Raw genomic sequence first — 14,232 nt, forward strand, 5'->3', positions numbered from 1 at the left:
CTGGTTGGGACTGAAAGGCAGATAAAATATGTAGTACATCATGCTGGTAGGATGTTTGTTTTTGTGTATGTTAAATAGGGCAGAGAACTGATCCCCATAAGTGGTAAGAGGATTTAGTTAATACCTTTTCTTTGTGAGACACACGGAACTGGGAAAAGGAAACAGACTTTAGGCTGGGAGAGAGAAACCTGATTTTCCCATATTTTATCTTAACACTGTGCAACATGAACTTGGCCCAAATTACCAAAATTTTCTGTAGTGTTTGACTAGCAAAGTATTTTGTCCCTAGCCCTCGTTTGTTTTTTCTTTCTGTAATTTGTCAATACATCTTGGTTTTGTTTAAGACTACCTGAATTAGGTGGTGGATACTAGCAGTGGGGCAAATCACTGCTGGGTGCCTCAGACTGACTTCAGAAAAGGCAGAATAAATAGGTAACTGCTTGAGTGCAGGTTGTGATCCCACACTCCCCAACCAGAGCAATGGAGCTCGTATGGAGGGAGCGAAGTTATATGAAGAGCTGTAATTAGTTACTGCAGAGACCACTGTGGAGCAAACACTGACAATGCTAACAAATTGGACTTATTCACTCAATGCAAATAATATAGCTTAGAAAGCTTTTTTCCTAGTGGAACAAATGTCACTATTCCTCATCCTTACATGTACATTCATGACTTCTCCCCGCAAACTCCAATTCACAACTAAATGTGAACTTAATACTGGTAAGAAAACTGTAGATGCTAGATGCACATTTCAAAAGTGACTCGTAACTTTGGTTGCCTCACTTAAGGCATCTTTGACCCTTGACTGTCAAAGTGTCTGCCTTTGAAAAATTAGGCCCCTTTAAAACAGTCAAGTTGGGCACCAAAAAAATGGATACACCCAAAATCATTACTCACTGAAATGGCCTAAGTCCTATTCAGAGAGCAACTAGTCTATGCATAAGCACTTCAAAGTGACCATGCAATCCACTGCTCAGTGATGGAATATTTCTTTGGGAATTAGGCCAGGATGAAAATATTCAAATGAATTCACTTAGACATGAAGTAGCCACAAAGTTTTCAGCACTTAAAAAAAATGTAAGAAAAAAAAAAAAAAGCAGGAACTAACAAGAATGAGACTTCAGGAGCTATTGTTTTTTTCCTTTCCTAGCTAATCATTTTCATAAGGAAAGTAGGGTGGGGGAATGAGTTTAAAAATCTCTTCATTGTTCTTACTGATATGTCCGTGTGCAAAAAAGGACCCAATGAAGTTGGAAAACACAGCTACATTTTTGAATAGTGTTGGTGTCCACATATCTTGATTTAGGTAGAGCATTCAAGACTGCTACAATATGATCCAGGCCTATGATTACTTACACGTGCAAAGTGCTGCTGCGGAAACAACCTTGGCAGGAAAAAGACTGGAGGTGAAGAGCAGAAGTCAGGTGACTATTTCGGCTTTTTTCCTTCCTCAATCCTTCTGTTACTGTGTGAATTTCCCAAATTCAGAAATAAAGCTATCAGAACAATTAACACCAAGGAATTTGAAACATTAAATAAATATTCAGTGACAATTTATTATCTGATCTTTATAATTTTACAAAAAAAAGCAAGTATCAAAAAACAGCAAAGATTTTCACGAGTTCCTCCTAAACTGGTGTAAAATGTGAATGTAAGACACAGGCTGGCCTTGCTCCTGGTCATACACATTCAAGGTTATCCCTGGGCTGGGGTGCACTGGGCCTTTGGAAAATTTTTATTTTAAAAAGCACCTGTCTTTTTTGGGGACTTGACTTGATTCACCCAAGTCACTTTGTACTGAAATATAACATGGAGTGCGTACCTATTAGGATCAGAAATTAATCTCTTCTGGATCCCATGTACCTGAACACTGATCAAGGGGCTTTGCAATGGACACATTAGGCACCAGTCTGCATTTCTCAGATTACTAAAAGGCAGCTACTACATTGTGTTAGCTACAATCACTTTTTGCCCCCCTGCCCCGCCCCAACATGCTGCAATGGGATTTAACTGTATAACAGCCCCTTCTATTTTTCCTCATCAGGATCTCAGGTCCAAAAAAGGAAAGCTTCACTAGGTTAAAGCCCAGGGGAAATGGACCGTCATCCTTAAATATGTCATACAACTGTGTTGTGATGCCTCAGACAATTCTGCAACAGTGTGACTCTCCCATTGTGGACCCAAGACTTGAATGATCAAAGGAAACAGAGATAAACCATAAAGGTGAGATAGGAAAAAATACTCAACTCACTGGATGGATATTCTGGTTCTTTTGAGCCAGAGCTTGTTCTTCTACTGTACTTGCTGCTGTAGGGTTCAGAGTTTGAACAGGAGAAGCATAGTCCAGTTTCCATTAATAGCTGCACCATCTTTTAAAACATACAGCTTACATTGAACACTGCCTGGTTAGCTAAAGAATTAAGACACTGCCCTGAGTCCCTCAGTATCTGCTTGGAAAGTCAAGTCAAAATCTGGCATGATAATACATGAATGTAAATCATCTTACACAAAGACTTGTGTATATGTCACTGAAATGCTTTTGAGAGTACCAAATACTCCTATTAGAAATAAAATGGCACCTCTATTATTACCCGAACAGCAAAAGGAACTCAGATATGCATATTTTGTCATAGATATGAGAGAGGAAGCAAGAAGGCAAGCTGAGAGACAGATGCTACCCCCAGGGCAGCAGTGGCATTTGGTTGTTTTGGTCATTGTACCAGCATTTTGCACACCCACGGCAGGCAGTCACTGGCTGCTGAACTTAAACCGTTTTTCTGGCAGTCAAGACACGGACAATGGACCCTACACCTCCAGCAGCGAGAGCCTGAAAACAGAGAAGTAACAGTTAATATAAAGCCACAATAACCAGAGACAAACAATTACTACTTGGACTTCAGTACGTTTCATTTGAACATCTCAGAGTGTTCTACAGACACTAAACGTCAGCATTCTGCAATAGGAAAGCATTACTTCATTCATTTTATAGATGTGGAAATGGATTCAGGCATTAGATAACTGGCACAAGCCAGAGTCACTGGGGGAGTCAGGACTCTTGGGTTCTATTCCCAGCTAAGTCCCCAGCTTTGACCTTTAGATTATATTGCCTCGGTGCAAGACGACAGTTTTTAGGAAGTATGTAATGGCTCATTTTCATTTTTACCTAATACATGATCAAACTTCACCTCTAAAGTCTGCATGCATCAATATGCAGTAGGAAGTGTGTATTAATTTCACATGGTTCCCTGGGGAACCTTGTCCTTCCCATCCCAACTGTTGCAATACGAACACTGGAATTTTAAGGGGAAGAAGGTGTGACAGGGTCGGGCCAGATGGCTACAGAAGAGTGATCAAAGGGAGATATATTAGCCCCAGATTAAGCAGGTCCCTTTTCCCTGGGTAAGATAACAGGGGCAGTTCCAGAACAATCAGGAACATGCTGGAACCAATTAAGGCAGGCAGGCTAATCAGGGCACCTGGTTTAAAAAGGACCTCACTTCAGTCAGTGAGGGGCACGCAAGGAGTAGGGAGTGAGAAGGTGTGCTGCTGGACCACTGAGGAGTACAAACGCCACCTGGCATGAGGAGGAAGGTCCTGCAGTGAGGATAAGGAAGGTGTTGGGAAGGGGCCATGGGGAAGTAGCCCAGGGAGTTGTAGCTGTCACACAGCTGTTACACGAAACACTGTAGACAGCTGTGATCCACAGGGTCCTGGGCTGGAACCCGGAGTAGAGGGCAGGCCTGGGTTCCCCCGATCCCCCTCCCCCCTCTTGGAGGAGTGTTTGACCTGTGGGTCCTACCAGAGGGAAAGGTCCCACCCCAGAGACTGTGGGGATTATTCTCCTTCTTTTTCTCTATGCTGGCCAGTGATGAGGTTAGCTGAGTGAATGGCAGGTTTGAGCCACAAGCAAGGGCTGCTGTGAATCTCAGAGGCGAGCAAATCCGCCAATAACCGCAGGACCCACCAAGGCAGAGGAGGCACTTTGTCACAAAGGATGATTCTTGTTGGACTCAAGACAGAGTCCTGGATGTAAGGGTCTCTGCTAACGCAAATTATCAGGCCAAAAGTGACAGACGATCAACACACCTTTTCATGCCACTGCAGTAACACAGCACTGCTGTTGTCAGAGGGGCTCTCAAATCCCTTGTAGATGTATTTCATTAGCAGATCAACTCCATTCTTGTCCAGAGATTGTACTGCCTTTTCAATATCATTGGCTTTGAAAGAGATGAGGACTTTCAGGACAATGCTTTCTGCACGATCCTGTAAACGAGGGAAAAAGTCACAACCTGGAACTGAGCTGATCCATACTCACATGGTCTGCGGCCAAACGTTAATGATCTCTCAGCTCTCGGAGGCAGAACATTTCTATTTTTAACAATGCAAAAATGTTCTGTTAAGGCAGCTCATACACACACCAAGTTGTCAAGCAAACTGTAGAACAGATGTCCACCTCTGCCCTATGACAGCATGACCTCAACTGACTTTGCTACACAGATCTGTAATTCTAAATGAATTTCAATTTACAGCTAACATATGTAATTAATTTGAAATTAAGTTTTAGATAAGTTAAACAGGTAGCGCATCCCCAGTTGGGCAAAGGAAGCTAGTCTCAAAAAAGAGACACTCATTTTCTTCACTGGCTTTGTAACAAGCTTGTTCTCTTCTAGGTTTCTATCTCTGCTCACCAAGCTTGGCTTTTGTTTGCAGGACTCCACCCATAGTACTGTATAAGGGCTATACTGAACTTTATCACTGTTAATGTGTTATGGACTGGAAAGTTCCAACTTATTTTGAACTAAGAAGACTAAGGGTTTGATTGGCTTTCCTCTCACAACCTAAGCCTCCTCTTATTTTACATTTTGTCTAGATGGACAGCACTGCTGTGGAACAGAAGTGATCTTAAAGGAGTCTGCTCCCAAATTTCAGAAGTATCCCTACTCAGCACTGTCTGATACCTTAGCTTTACTCCCTCTCTTCCCCCATTGACTACTGTATTATAACTACTGCTTTAATTCTGTGTACGCAATGTTTTACAAAATCTTTGGAAAACATCTTTAAGGCCCGGTCAGCATTACCAGCATGAAATAGTTCCTGGTAATATGACTGCTTAATCTACAGAGGCCAACCCAAACATTTGAAGCCACAGTTAAAAGCAGCTGAACTGTCACATCCATGCTGAAATACAACTACTAGCACCAAATGTTTCAGGTAACTGTTTTTGAGAACTGACCTTGATGCCATTTCAGGATCAAGAATTTGTGTAGCATGGCTAGGTCCTATCATCACCCGTTCTGTAAGTATCAACCTCTTCTCCCCCGCCCCCAAAAAGTAATTTTCTTCCTCTGTTCAGCAATAAAAGAAACCTTAACTGTTAGAATGGATTCCTCCTGTGTATAATCCCACTGAGCAAGTACTGTCTGCAGTTGCTTCCCAAAGGAATTATAGCCATTATCTTTCCCAGTAAGCAGACACATCCTGCAGCCATTTGATTTAGTGAGCCTTCTCAGATATGTAGTAGCAACAGTGATTTGGTGGGAGGCTCTTATTCTAAAAGAAGAATGATGCCAAGAACAAGCTCGCGAGACAGAGCTGCCAGGTCTGCAGGTTTTCACAAGGCTTTGGGACACCAGTCATATTTTAAGTCTTTTTTCCAAGTGGAAAAACACTTTGTACAATGGCACTACTTTGTACAGCCGATCTGCCCCATGTGTACTGTGTCGTGTATTTCACTGTCAGAAGTTTTAATACTTTACTACAGTTAGCCCTGCAGAAGCAACTTAACTGTGGAAGAGCAACTTAGATTTATTTGCCCCCTACTTCAGAATTAAGTTACAGTAGCCCCTATGCAACCCTAATGTCTTTGTATTATACCTTCAATGATACCAGTGCAATTCTAGTGAAGGAAACATTGTCACAGATGTAAAAAAAGGGCAAAATTACCTGCAGAATTTCTTACTTGATGATGCCCTTGCTAGCAAGATCGTTAAGTGATTCTCACAATCCCAAGTAAATTTGTAGGGCTGGCAGTTGGGGGAAGCAATCTTTACTGGGAAATTTGGTCTAGTGTCACAAACAAACATGGAATCCCACAGATATATTCTTACAGAGTGAATGCTTAGAGCAGAACTCCACTTTAAACAGAGCTGTGTGGGTGGCTACAGTATGGTAGATTCCTATAGTTTATCTGTGCATCGTTCAGTCTGCTTTGGGCATCCGTAACACTCAAAACTAGTTTTTGGGAGCCTTATCCAACAGGCAAGTATGTGTGCACAGTATAGTCAAAGCTCTATCCTGGGAGTGCTTATACTTTCTAAGTTCTTATTGTTAGCTAGAATTATGGACTCAACACAGTAGCCAATCAGTGCCTACTGTTTTGGGGCCTTTTTCATGGGCCTACTTTGGCAGAGTATAGTTTGGCAAAAGGGAAGAGCTTAATAAGTCTCGAGAGGGGAAGTGAGAAATCTATAGAGGACAAAGAATTAGGAAAATTCACAGCATGGCATATAAATGTGAGAGTTATTGATTACTTCACCTTTACTGCTTGGTTCTTGGTGTTGGTTGGAGGATTCTTCAGGGCTGCCTGCAATGCAGCCATCATGTTCCCTGTGAACAATGGTTAAGGAAAGATGGGGAAACAAGGACTTGGAAAGCAGCAGAGCTAGTCACAATACAGTGGGGTTCACATGGAACTTGTTCATTACTTGGAATATCAGCTATGGAGTTGCTGAGAGAACATCTTCCATATTGAACACTTCAGTGAGTGCAACGTAAGGTAACAAATACTAGCCAATTACTAAAAGCAATGGGACAGTACTAAGGTGGTCCAGTTTTCAGTACTGGAGAGCACCAATCACAGAACAAGGATCCAAATAATAGAAACATTTAGACATTCCACCCATTCTATCTTCAAACACCACACATAATGGCAAAATATCATGCAACAAGCTATAGCACGGCTGTTTGCAAAATACAGAATGATGTGATTGCTGAAATAAACTGTTAGTGGGAACATCTGTGGCCCATAAATTGGAAAAATACCATCAGTCAGGACCTCAAACTAAACATTGAAAAGAAAGGTCAATCTGTCAGTCAATTCATCACACTGTAGTTGATTATGATTCAAGAGAGTTTTCTATTCAGATTCTTATACTGCATCCACCACTGTGGTATCTAAAAACCTCCCAGTCGTGCATTAAGTGACATGACTAATATGCACCACAGATAGAGTTCATTATAGAACAACAAGATTCCAAGACTGCCTTCATCACTGTCATGAACCAGAAGGAGCACAAAACATGCTCTAGAGACACAGGTAATTCAGGCTTCCTGCTGACTGTACAGAAAAGGAAGCTAAGCAGCTCCCACTTGAATTTTCTTAAAGGGTTTCACAGTTTTGAGCACAGAAATTTGCCTTTCAGGTTTTTTTTCCCCCCACCTCCAGGAACTGCCAAAACTGAATCACAAAACCCAAGTACTCCTTTTCTCCTTACAGTGTGCATGATGAACACCCATTTTTTCATGTTCTGTGTGTATATAAATCTCCTCACTGTATTTTCCACTGAATGCATCCGTTGAAGTGAGCTGTAGCTCATGAAAGCTTATGCTCAAATAAATTGGTTAATCTCTATGGTGCCACGAGTACTCCTTTTCTTTTTGCGAATACAGACTACCACGGCTGCTACTCTGAAACCTGTCATTAATCCTACGTGGTTCAGCCTCGCCTTGAAAAGGCACTCCTGAAGAGAAATGCTTTAATATGTGGAAGTGAAAAGCAATTAGATTGTCACGGACTGGGTGCAATTATTCCCATAAAAGGAAAACCACACAGAGTGCACACTTCCTCCAACCCTGAAGCCTAAGAAAAGGGGTTTGAGGGCAGGGCTTTCTCTTTGCTCCTCCCTCCTGCTCTTGTGAGGACAGACAAGACCACATCCTCAAGTGTCTTCCCGCCCCAGAGAACTGGAAATAAAAAAAAGCTGACTAATATTAACATATATAAATACAATTGTAGAGGGGCAACTGTCTCCATGGATAGCATGGTGCTCAAGCCAGGGATTAGACAGAGACACGCTAGGAAGTTTTACATTGTTTGGAACACATTTAATTGAAAATCTATTGTTTAAGAACATAACACCTGGGTTTTAATCTGTGTGTTTCCTACTCCTGCACTTACACTCAAAGACAACAGTTATTTATTTCATTCTGTGGGGCTAGGTGCTATTGGCTGTCCTTGCCCAACCTGAAGCCTGCCCCTAGGGAGCCACAGATGTACAGGGGAGACCAGTTCGAGAGAGAGAGAGGGCTGTGGTGAATCTGAGCACTGGACATGGAGGATCCTCTCCCCCTTCCCCTAGACAGTAACTTTCCAGGCCAGCAAGACCCTGGCACACTCAATGCAGGGTGGCACAGGCGAGCCCCATCCCCCTTCCTGTGCCCTGGGCATCCTACAAGCCTGGTAGGCTCAGTCGAGGGCTGGGGACCACTCCCCGCCCCGGGGCTCGGCACGGAACCGGGCAGGGCAGGGGGCCAGCCCCCTCCTCCCCTCGCGCTCCTGGCCTCAGCGCCAGGGGCCAGGACTCTTTCTCCGGCGTTGGCGGAAGGATATTGCCGCAGGCACGAGTCCACCTCGCTCTCGTCGGGCCCGGCCTGGCCGTCGCCTCCATCCTCCTCGTCCACGAATTTGTTCTCGTCATATTCATCCACATCCACGCGGCGGAAGCGCGCAGAGGACACCGTGCTCTTCGCCATCGCCCCAGAACCTACCGGCGCCTCTCGTCCGCTCCCCTCCGCAAGGCGGTGCCCGCCCCCTACTGCCCACAGCGAGCAACACTGCGCATGCGCAAGGAGCAGAGTTCCTTCCGCCTCTCACTTCCGCTCACGCGCAGTAGGAAAGATCGCGCTCGATCGACACTCTCTTCCTACGTAATAGCCATACGCGCTCGCCGTTTGTGGGTGGGCGCATGCGCAACACAACTGCGAGTCTCTTTTTACACATGCGTGTTTTAAATTCCGCACCTCCCCCTTCTGCGCATGTGTTCTGAACAGACTTCCTCTTTCTCTTGCGGCATCCGGCAGGCCTTGCGCGGAGGCGTAGAGAAGGCAACCCTCAAGTGGGCGGAGGAAGGCAGGGTCTGGGGAGGAGCAGGTGAGCTGTTGCTATTGGTCGGCAGGAGGTGGTCACGTGTTCTCCCGGCGTGAGGAGGACTGTTACCATAGGAGCGGTCTCTGGTAGCCAGGCGGCGCTCTATGGGGGCGTCGTGGCCTCTGAGGGGGCGCGGTGCGGCGCGAAGCCCCCGATCCGGCCCCGCTGGGCTAGGCTGAGCCTCTGCACGCCGGGTGGGTGTGAGCCCCCGGTACGCACCGGTGTACGGGGTGCGGCTTATCTCTGGCAGCCCCGGTGTGGCCCGTCCCCCGTCTGTCCTCAGGGGCTACGGCAGGAAGGAGGTTACTGCTCCCGAGGCCTGTCTCCCTTCCTGCAATGCTTCTCCAGCGCTTTCCAGTGGGGCGCCCCGAGTGCTTCCGGGTGCTGACGAATTCATTCACCCCACCCAGCTGCTCGGGAGAAGGGTTAGCGCTCACAGCCCCATTTTGTAGACGGGGAAACTGAGGCACGGAAGTGTCCAAACTTTCAGCAGTGCCCCTTGATTTTGGCTGCTGCAGTTTCTAGGTGGGCAGGTTTTCAATTTCACTTGTCTCCTTTTTGAGCAGGCATGCTTGGTGTTGCTAGCCCAAAGTATCCAAAATCAGGCTCTTAAAAAATCGAGGTAACTACAAGAATTTGGGCTATAGTGAGTTTTACTCATAGTCATATGATGAATCAGTAACAGAGTTGAGGCCAAAACCCCAAAAACTTGACTCCCTGTTCCTACTCTTATTTTCAAACAGTAATCCCTTCCTTTATATTGATATAAACATTTTAATCAATAGTCCTTAATACATATTGAAATCAGATTTGAGGTATAAATTATATTAGTATTGTATGTTAAATAGACATTGGTAAGTAGTTTGAGTTCAAAATCTGGGATTTACAAAAAAGGATTTTACAGAATCTAATATGAATCATAATGCTTTCCTAATACTCAAAACAATATATTATTCTAGGACATTAAACTTTGTCCTCTGGTGCTGGGAACCCAAACTCAAAAGCCTTGTGCTAATCCATAACAAGGGGAAATTAAAATTGACTTTAAACCAAAAGTGAAACTGACTAGCCAACTTCTACTGTTCAAGCTGAGTGAAATGCAGAAAGTAATACAGACATAGTACATTTTAAAAAACACTCCATTTTAATCGTCTAAGGTATTAATAACAGATAATCTTTTTAAATAAGATTTTTATCATGCATTCCTTTAAATAAATGTGTTCATTTTTTAAATAATTGTATATACATTAAGAAGTTCAATTTAAAATTCCAGTCCAACTCCCACTGAAGTCAATGGAAAAACTCAATCGGGATTGAAGAGGGCCCCAGAGGATTGCATGTTACTAAGATTTAGAAGTACGGAGTTCTCATACTGTGACCTTAACCCTGCAAAGATTCATGCAAGTGAGTTGTCCCCCTGAATTTCCTGAAGTGAAATCACTCAGCACCTTGCAAGATCAAGGTCACAAAAATAAAAAAGGAGTGGGAGAATTGGTTTTGCAGAATTAATTGGTATTTTTTTGGTTAAGGTTTCTGTAACATCACTCAAAGCCCCTTTTGCTAGAGATCAGAAGTTACCAGCTTTGCTATAGAACGCTGCAACTAAAACACTTTAAATATTCGTAACAAATATTTTGTATTACAACAGTGAAAGCACTGATCTATAAAACAACTCACTTTTCATACTCTATATGCTATCAGCACCACCTTTTTAAACTTGATAGGAAAGAGATCTCTTTGGTGTTCACTCAATTTCATTTTTTATATATTTCTAATCTTATATATTTTTAAAATCTAATTTAAAAATCATATTACATGAACTTCTGGCTGATGAGAGGTGGCAACCTTGGAGGGTAAAGGCTTTTTTATTCACAAGACAAGTAGTGGGAGTGTAGTGTTCCCCCATGTATGTCCACCCTTACCTGAAGGAACCACTTCTAGGGATTCAGGCAGTGTTTGATCTATATTGTCCTTTTCATCCTTGCCTTGTGCCGGGGCTTCCAACAAGGATACTAGTTATGCTGACGTCTTATATGATGTGGACACCTCTCCAGTAAAAATCAGATTGAGACCGTCAACTTCATTTATTGTAAGTCACTAAAAGTCATGGGCAGGTACTGAATTTTCATCATTACTGGCCTAGACTGGATTTAAACGAGTGTTCTAAAGGTGAAAGTTTCCATATCCTCAGCATCACAGTTCTCTGAACCATCCAGTCCCTCTGTGTATTAACTTTCATAAGAGATGGATTTTTTTTTTTTTTTTTTTTGCCCTTTGGTATCTGTGGTCTTGCTGCTTAAAAGTTGTTCAGTGATTTCTACCACCTGAACAGGTCTTCCATGGGAAAAGGTTTGGGAATGATTGGTATAATTAAATAACTCTTTGGGCATCTTTAAATGCCTTACAATATTTTTAGGTTTGGGATATAAATGTTGCCCCCCAAAAGGCAGAAACTTGCTTGTGAAAGGCACCAAATGGCTGTGACTCATCAGTGGTGGCAATCTGCCGTTCATCATTTGTGAAAGTTGATGAGAGGGTGTGTTAGCAAAATAGTCTTGCTGCAAATTCTGCTGGGGTTTTAGATTTTCATATATTGCCTGGGGAGATGCTTTCATTAAGTAAGATTTAATTCCTGTTATGTTGTTAATTTTATGTGAATTTTGTTGGTCAGCTAATGCTCTTGCAGGTAAAATTGGATGATAAAGGGTTGCTTCTGGCATACCACTCACAAAATTGCAAAGGAGGGAATGCCAGACCCCACCACATAATGGGTTCAAAGTCACATGAGGCCACAAGCTGGCAAGGCTTCGTAAAGCTTCACAGTTCCATATGGACACGGGGAAATCATCCTCCGTGTGATAAAGCTGAGAGAAATAAATACAGAGGGTAATGTCTGGGTACTTTGTCAAGAAGTTGTAGATCTTGCTTATACAGCAGTGCTCAGCTTCATTACAAGGAGAGTAGTTGGAATAAAGAATTATGTACCTGATGCTGTCATAGTCATATGTAAGTGCATCCAGATAGCCACCCATCTCAAATAACATGGACTCTGGGTGGATGTTATACTTAATGCAGTTGGTTGCATGGCCCTTTTGGACTAATGTCCCAGAGAAGCTCCTCAGTTCATAGAATATAAGGTGTTTGTTTTGATGACTCATTAGCCCATATGGGAATCCAAAGGCCTTATGAAATTCCATATAAGGGACTCTTGCTTCTTCACCTGTCCGTATATGATAGGGGCATTTGGCACAGCTTTTGCTCAGTGTCTGCCAATAATAGGGCTTTACTACTGTTCCTTGATTTGCCAGATATTCCTGGAACAAAGTTTCCCTTTCTGGGTTCATATTGTACTGGAAAATCTCCCCACTCATATTTCTGTAATTGACAGTCCTGAAAGAAGAAAAAAGAAACTAATAATTTATCTCTCCCATTTCCTTTGCACTTACACAGCAAACATTATAATGCATATTCGTCTCCAACGAATATGCTGGTGCACAAGTACAGACAAGAAAGCTTTGTGGATTGCAGCTTCAAGTGAAGAGAGGGCAAGTTGGCAATATGAGTTTCAGATTGTCCTTGTTTTTGCAGGCCTGCTTTCTGTGTTTAAAATAAATTAATCAGAAAATGTCTCTTCCTGCTACTACCTCCCCTCCCACAAAAGTACAAAGTGTGTGTGTGTATATATATATATATATATATATATATAAAAAGCATTGCATACTTTTCAGAAATTGGATCACTAGATTTGCTGTATACAATCTGAGCACAATCAAATAGTTTAAAAAAAAGTATAATTACCATCAATACATCTCCAGGCCAGGATAGTAGTCAATGTATATGTAGTCTACTTCACAGGCTTTCCTAAGTCCAGTTGTTGATTCCCATTTTAGTCTAATAAATATTACAAACTTCAGGGGGTGGGCGTTAAGATCATTTGTTCAATTGGAAAAAAAAAAACCTGTTGTTTTCCCCTTGTCTCCATAGACCAGCTTGTAATTTTGTTGTATAACTTTACTGAGGTGTGACAACCCTACTACAGTCGTGGTGAAGACTCTAAAGGCAACCTCATGTTGATGTTTGCAATTGCCAAATGCTAGGATACGCAGACACAAATGAGACTTTTTCATTTGTTTGTATTTCAAACAGTCTGCTGTGTTTAGCTTTCTTTCCTTTGCCTGTCAGTATTTCATTTTCTCTCTTCATTTATTAAGTTCCCTTAATTTTTTTCAGATATTTTGGTACACGTGGGGGTTTTTTTGGGTTTTTTTTTTTGAGGGGGAGGGGATAAAAAGTGCACAGGTATAACAAACCAAAATATTTATTTGGCATATTGATACCAAGTAACTATTTATTATTCATCTGTAGAGCCAATCCGACAAAGAGGCACCATTGTTTTAGGTATTGTGCATACACGTAACACAAAATAGTCCCTGCTTCAATCTTGATTTTGCTAAAGTCCTTGCGTAGGTTTATGATCGTTGGATCTTTAATAAGTGTGTAAGCAGTCTGATATACAGTGGGCCAAATCATGCTAATCATACTCTCAAAAAACTCCAAATTGGAGTTAATAGGAGTTTTGTGTAAGGTAAACAAGATTTGACTTAAAGATGCTCTGGCTAATTATTTTCCTTTTTCAGTTGGACCCTATCACTTCCTTTTCAAAAAGCTCCAGCGGGCTCCCCCTTTCCCACTGATTCAAGTTTAAATTTCCCATCATTGCTTTCAAGGCCCTGCTTGGCTTTCCTCCTTCCACCTGCATTTTGGCTCTTATTGCGTTCCTGCAAATCCTCTTTGCTCCGCTGACTCGAGCTTCACTACTCCTTTTGTTTCCTTGTCACACTCCTGTCTTTTTGCCAAATTCCTTGCTCTTTCCTGTGCATGAGGACCTGCTTCAGGAGATTGTTCCATCTGCTTCTCATTTGGGGTTCTCCTAAAGTAGGGGTGGGCAAACTTTTTGGCCCAAGGGCCGCATCTGGGTGGGGAAATTGTATGCAGGGTCATGAATGTAGGGCTGGGGCAGGGGGTTGGGGTGTGGGAGGGGGTGCAGAGTGTGGGAGGGGGCTCAGGGCAGGGGGTTGGGGTGCAGG

General features: G+C 42.8%; 3 protein-coding genes across 8 annotated transcripts in view; 1 reads left to right on the top strand and 2 right to left on the bottom strand.

Moving 5' to 3' along the window:
* Window positions 1-1,536: 1,536 nt before the first annotated feature.
* ARPC5 (actin related protein 2/3 complex subunit 5) lies at window positions 1,537-8,866 on the bottom strand. The gene is made up of 4 exons (XM_073356650.2): window positions 8,608-8,866; window positions 6,536-6,607; window positions 4,087-4,263; window positions 1,537-2,827 (listed from the first exon to the last, which is right to left on the bottom strand). The coding sequence occupies exons 1-4, from the start codon at window positions 8,749-8,751 to the stop codon at window positions 2,765-2,767; spliced, it is 456 nt and encodes a 151-aa protein (XP_073212751.1). The 5' UTR covers window positions 8,752-8,866; the 3' UTR covers window positions 1,537-2,764.
* A 192-nt stretch (window positions 8,867-9,058) lies between these two features.
* RGL1 (ral guanine nucleotide dissociation stimulator like 1) overlaps window positions 9,059-14,232 on the top strand; it is a 150,684-nt gene continuing 145,510 nt past the window's right edge. For 4 of the 6 annotated variants that reach the window (XM_073356637.2, XM_073356644.2, XM_073356642.2 and 1 more), the window contains exon 1: window positions 9,059-9,148. The gene's annotated coding sequence lies outside the window, so the exon portion shown is untranslated. Of the gene's footprint in view, window positions 9,149-9,318; window positions 9,340-11,212; window positions 11,235-14,232 lie in introns of those variants that run through there. The other 2 variants (XM_073356640.1, XM_073356641.2) reach the window with 2 other exon arrangements.
* Window positions 11,374-12,489, bottom strand: APOBEC4 (apolipoprotein B mRNA editing enzyme catalytic polypeptide like 4). The gene has a single exon (XM_073358289.1). It carries the CDS (start codon window positions 12,487-12,489, stop codon window positions 11,374-11,376), a length of 1,116 nt encoding a protein of 371 aa, XP_073214390.1.

Source organism: Lepidochelys kempii, chromosome 8, assembly GCF_965140285.1.
Source record: "Lepidochelys kempii isolate rLepKem1 chromosome 8, rLepKem1.hap1, whole genome shotgun sequence".
In the NCBI taxonomy this organism is placed as follows: Eukaryota; Metazoa; Chordata; order Testudines; family Cheloniidae; genus Lepidochelys; species Lepidochelys kempii.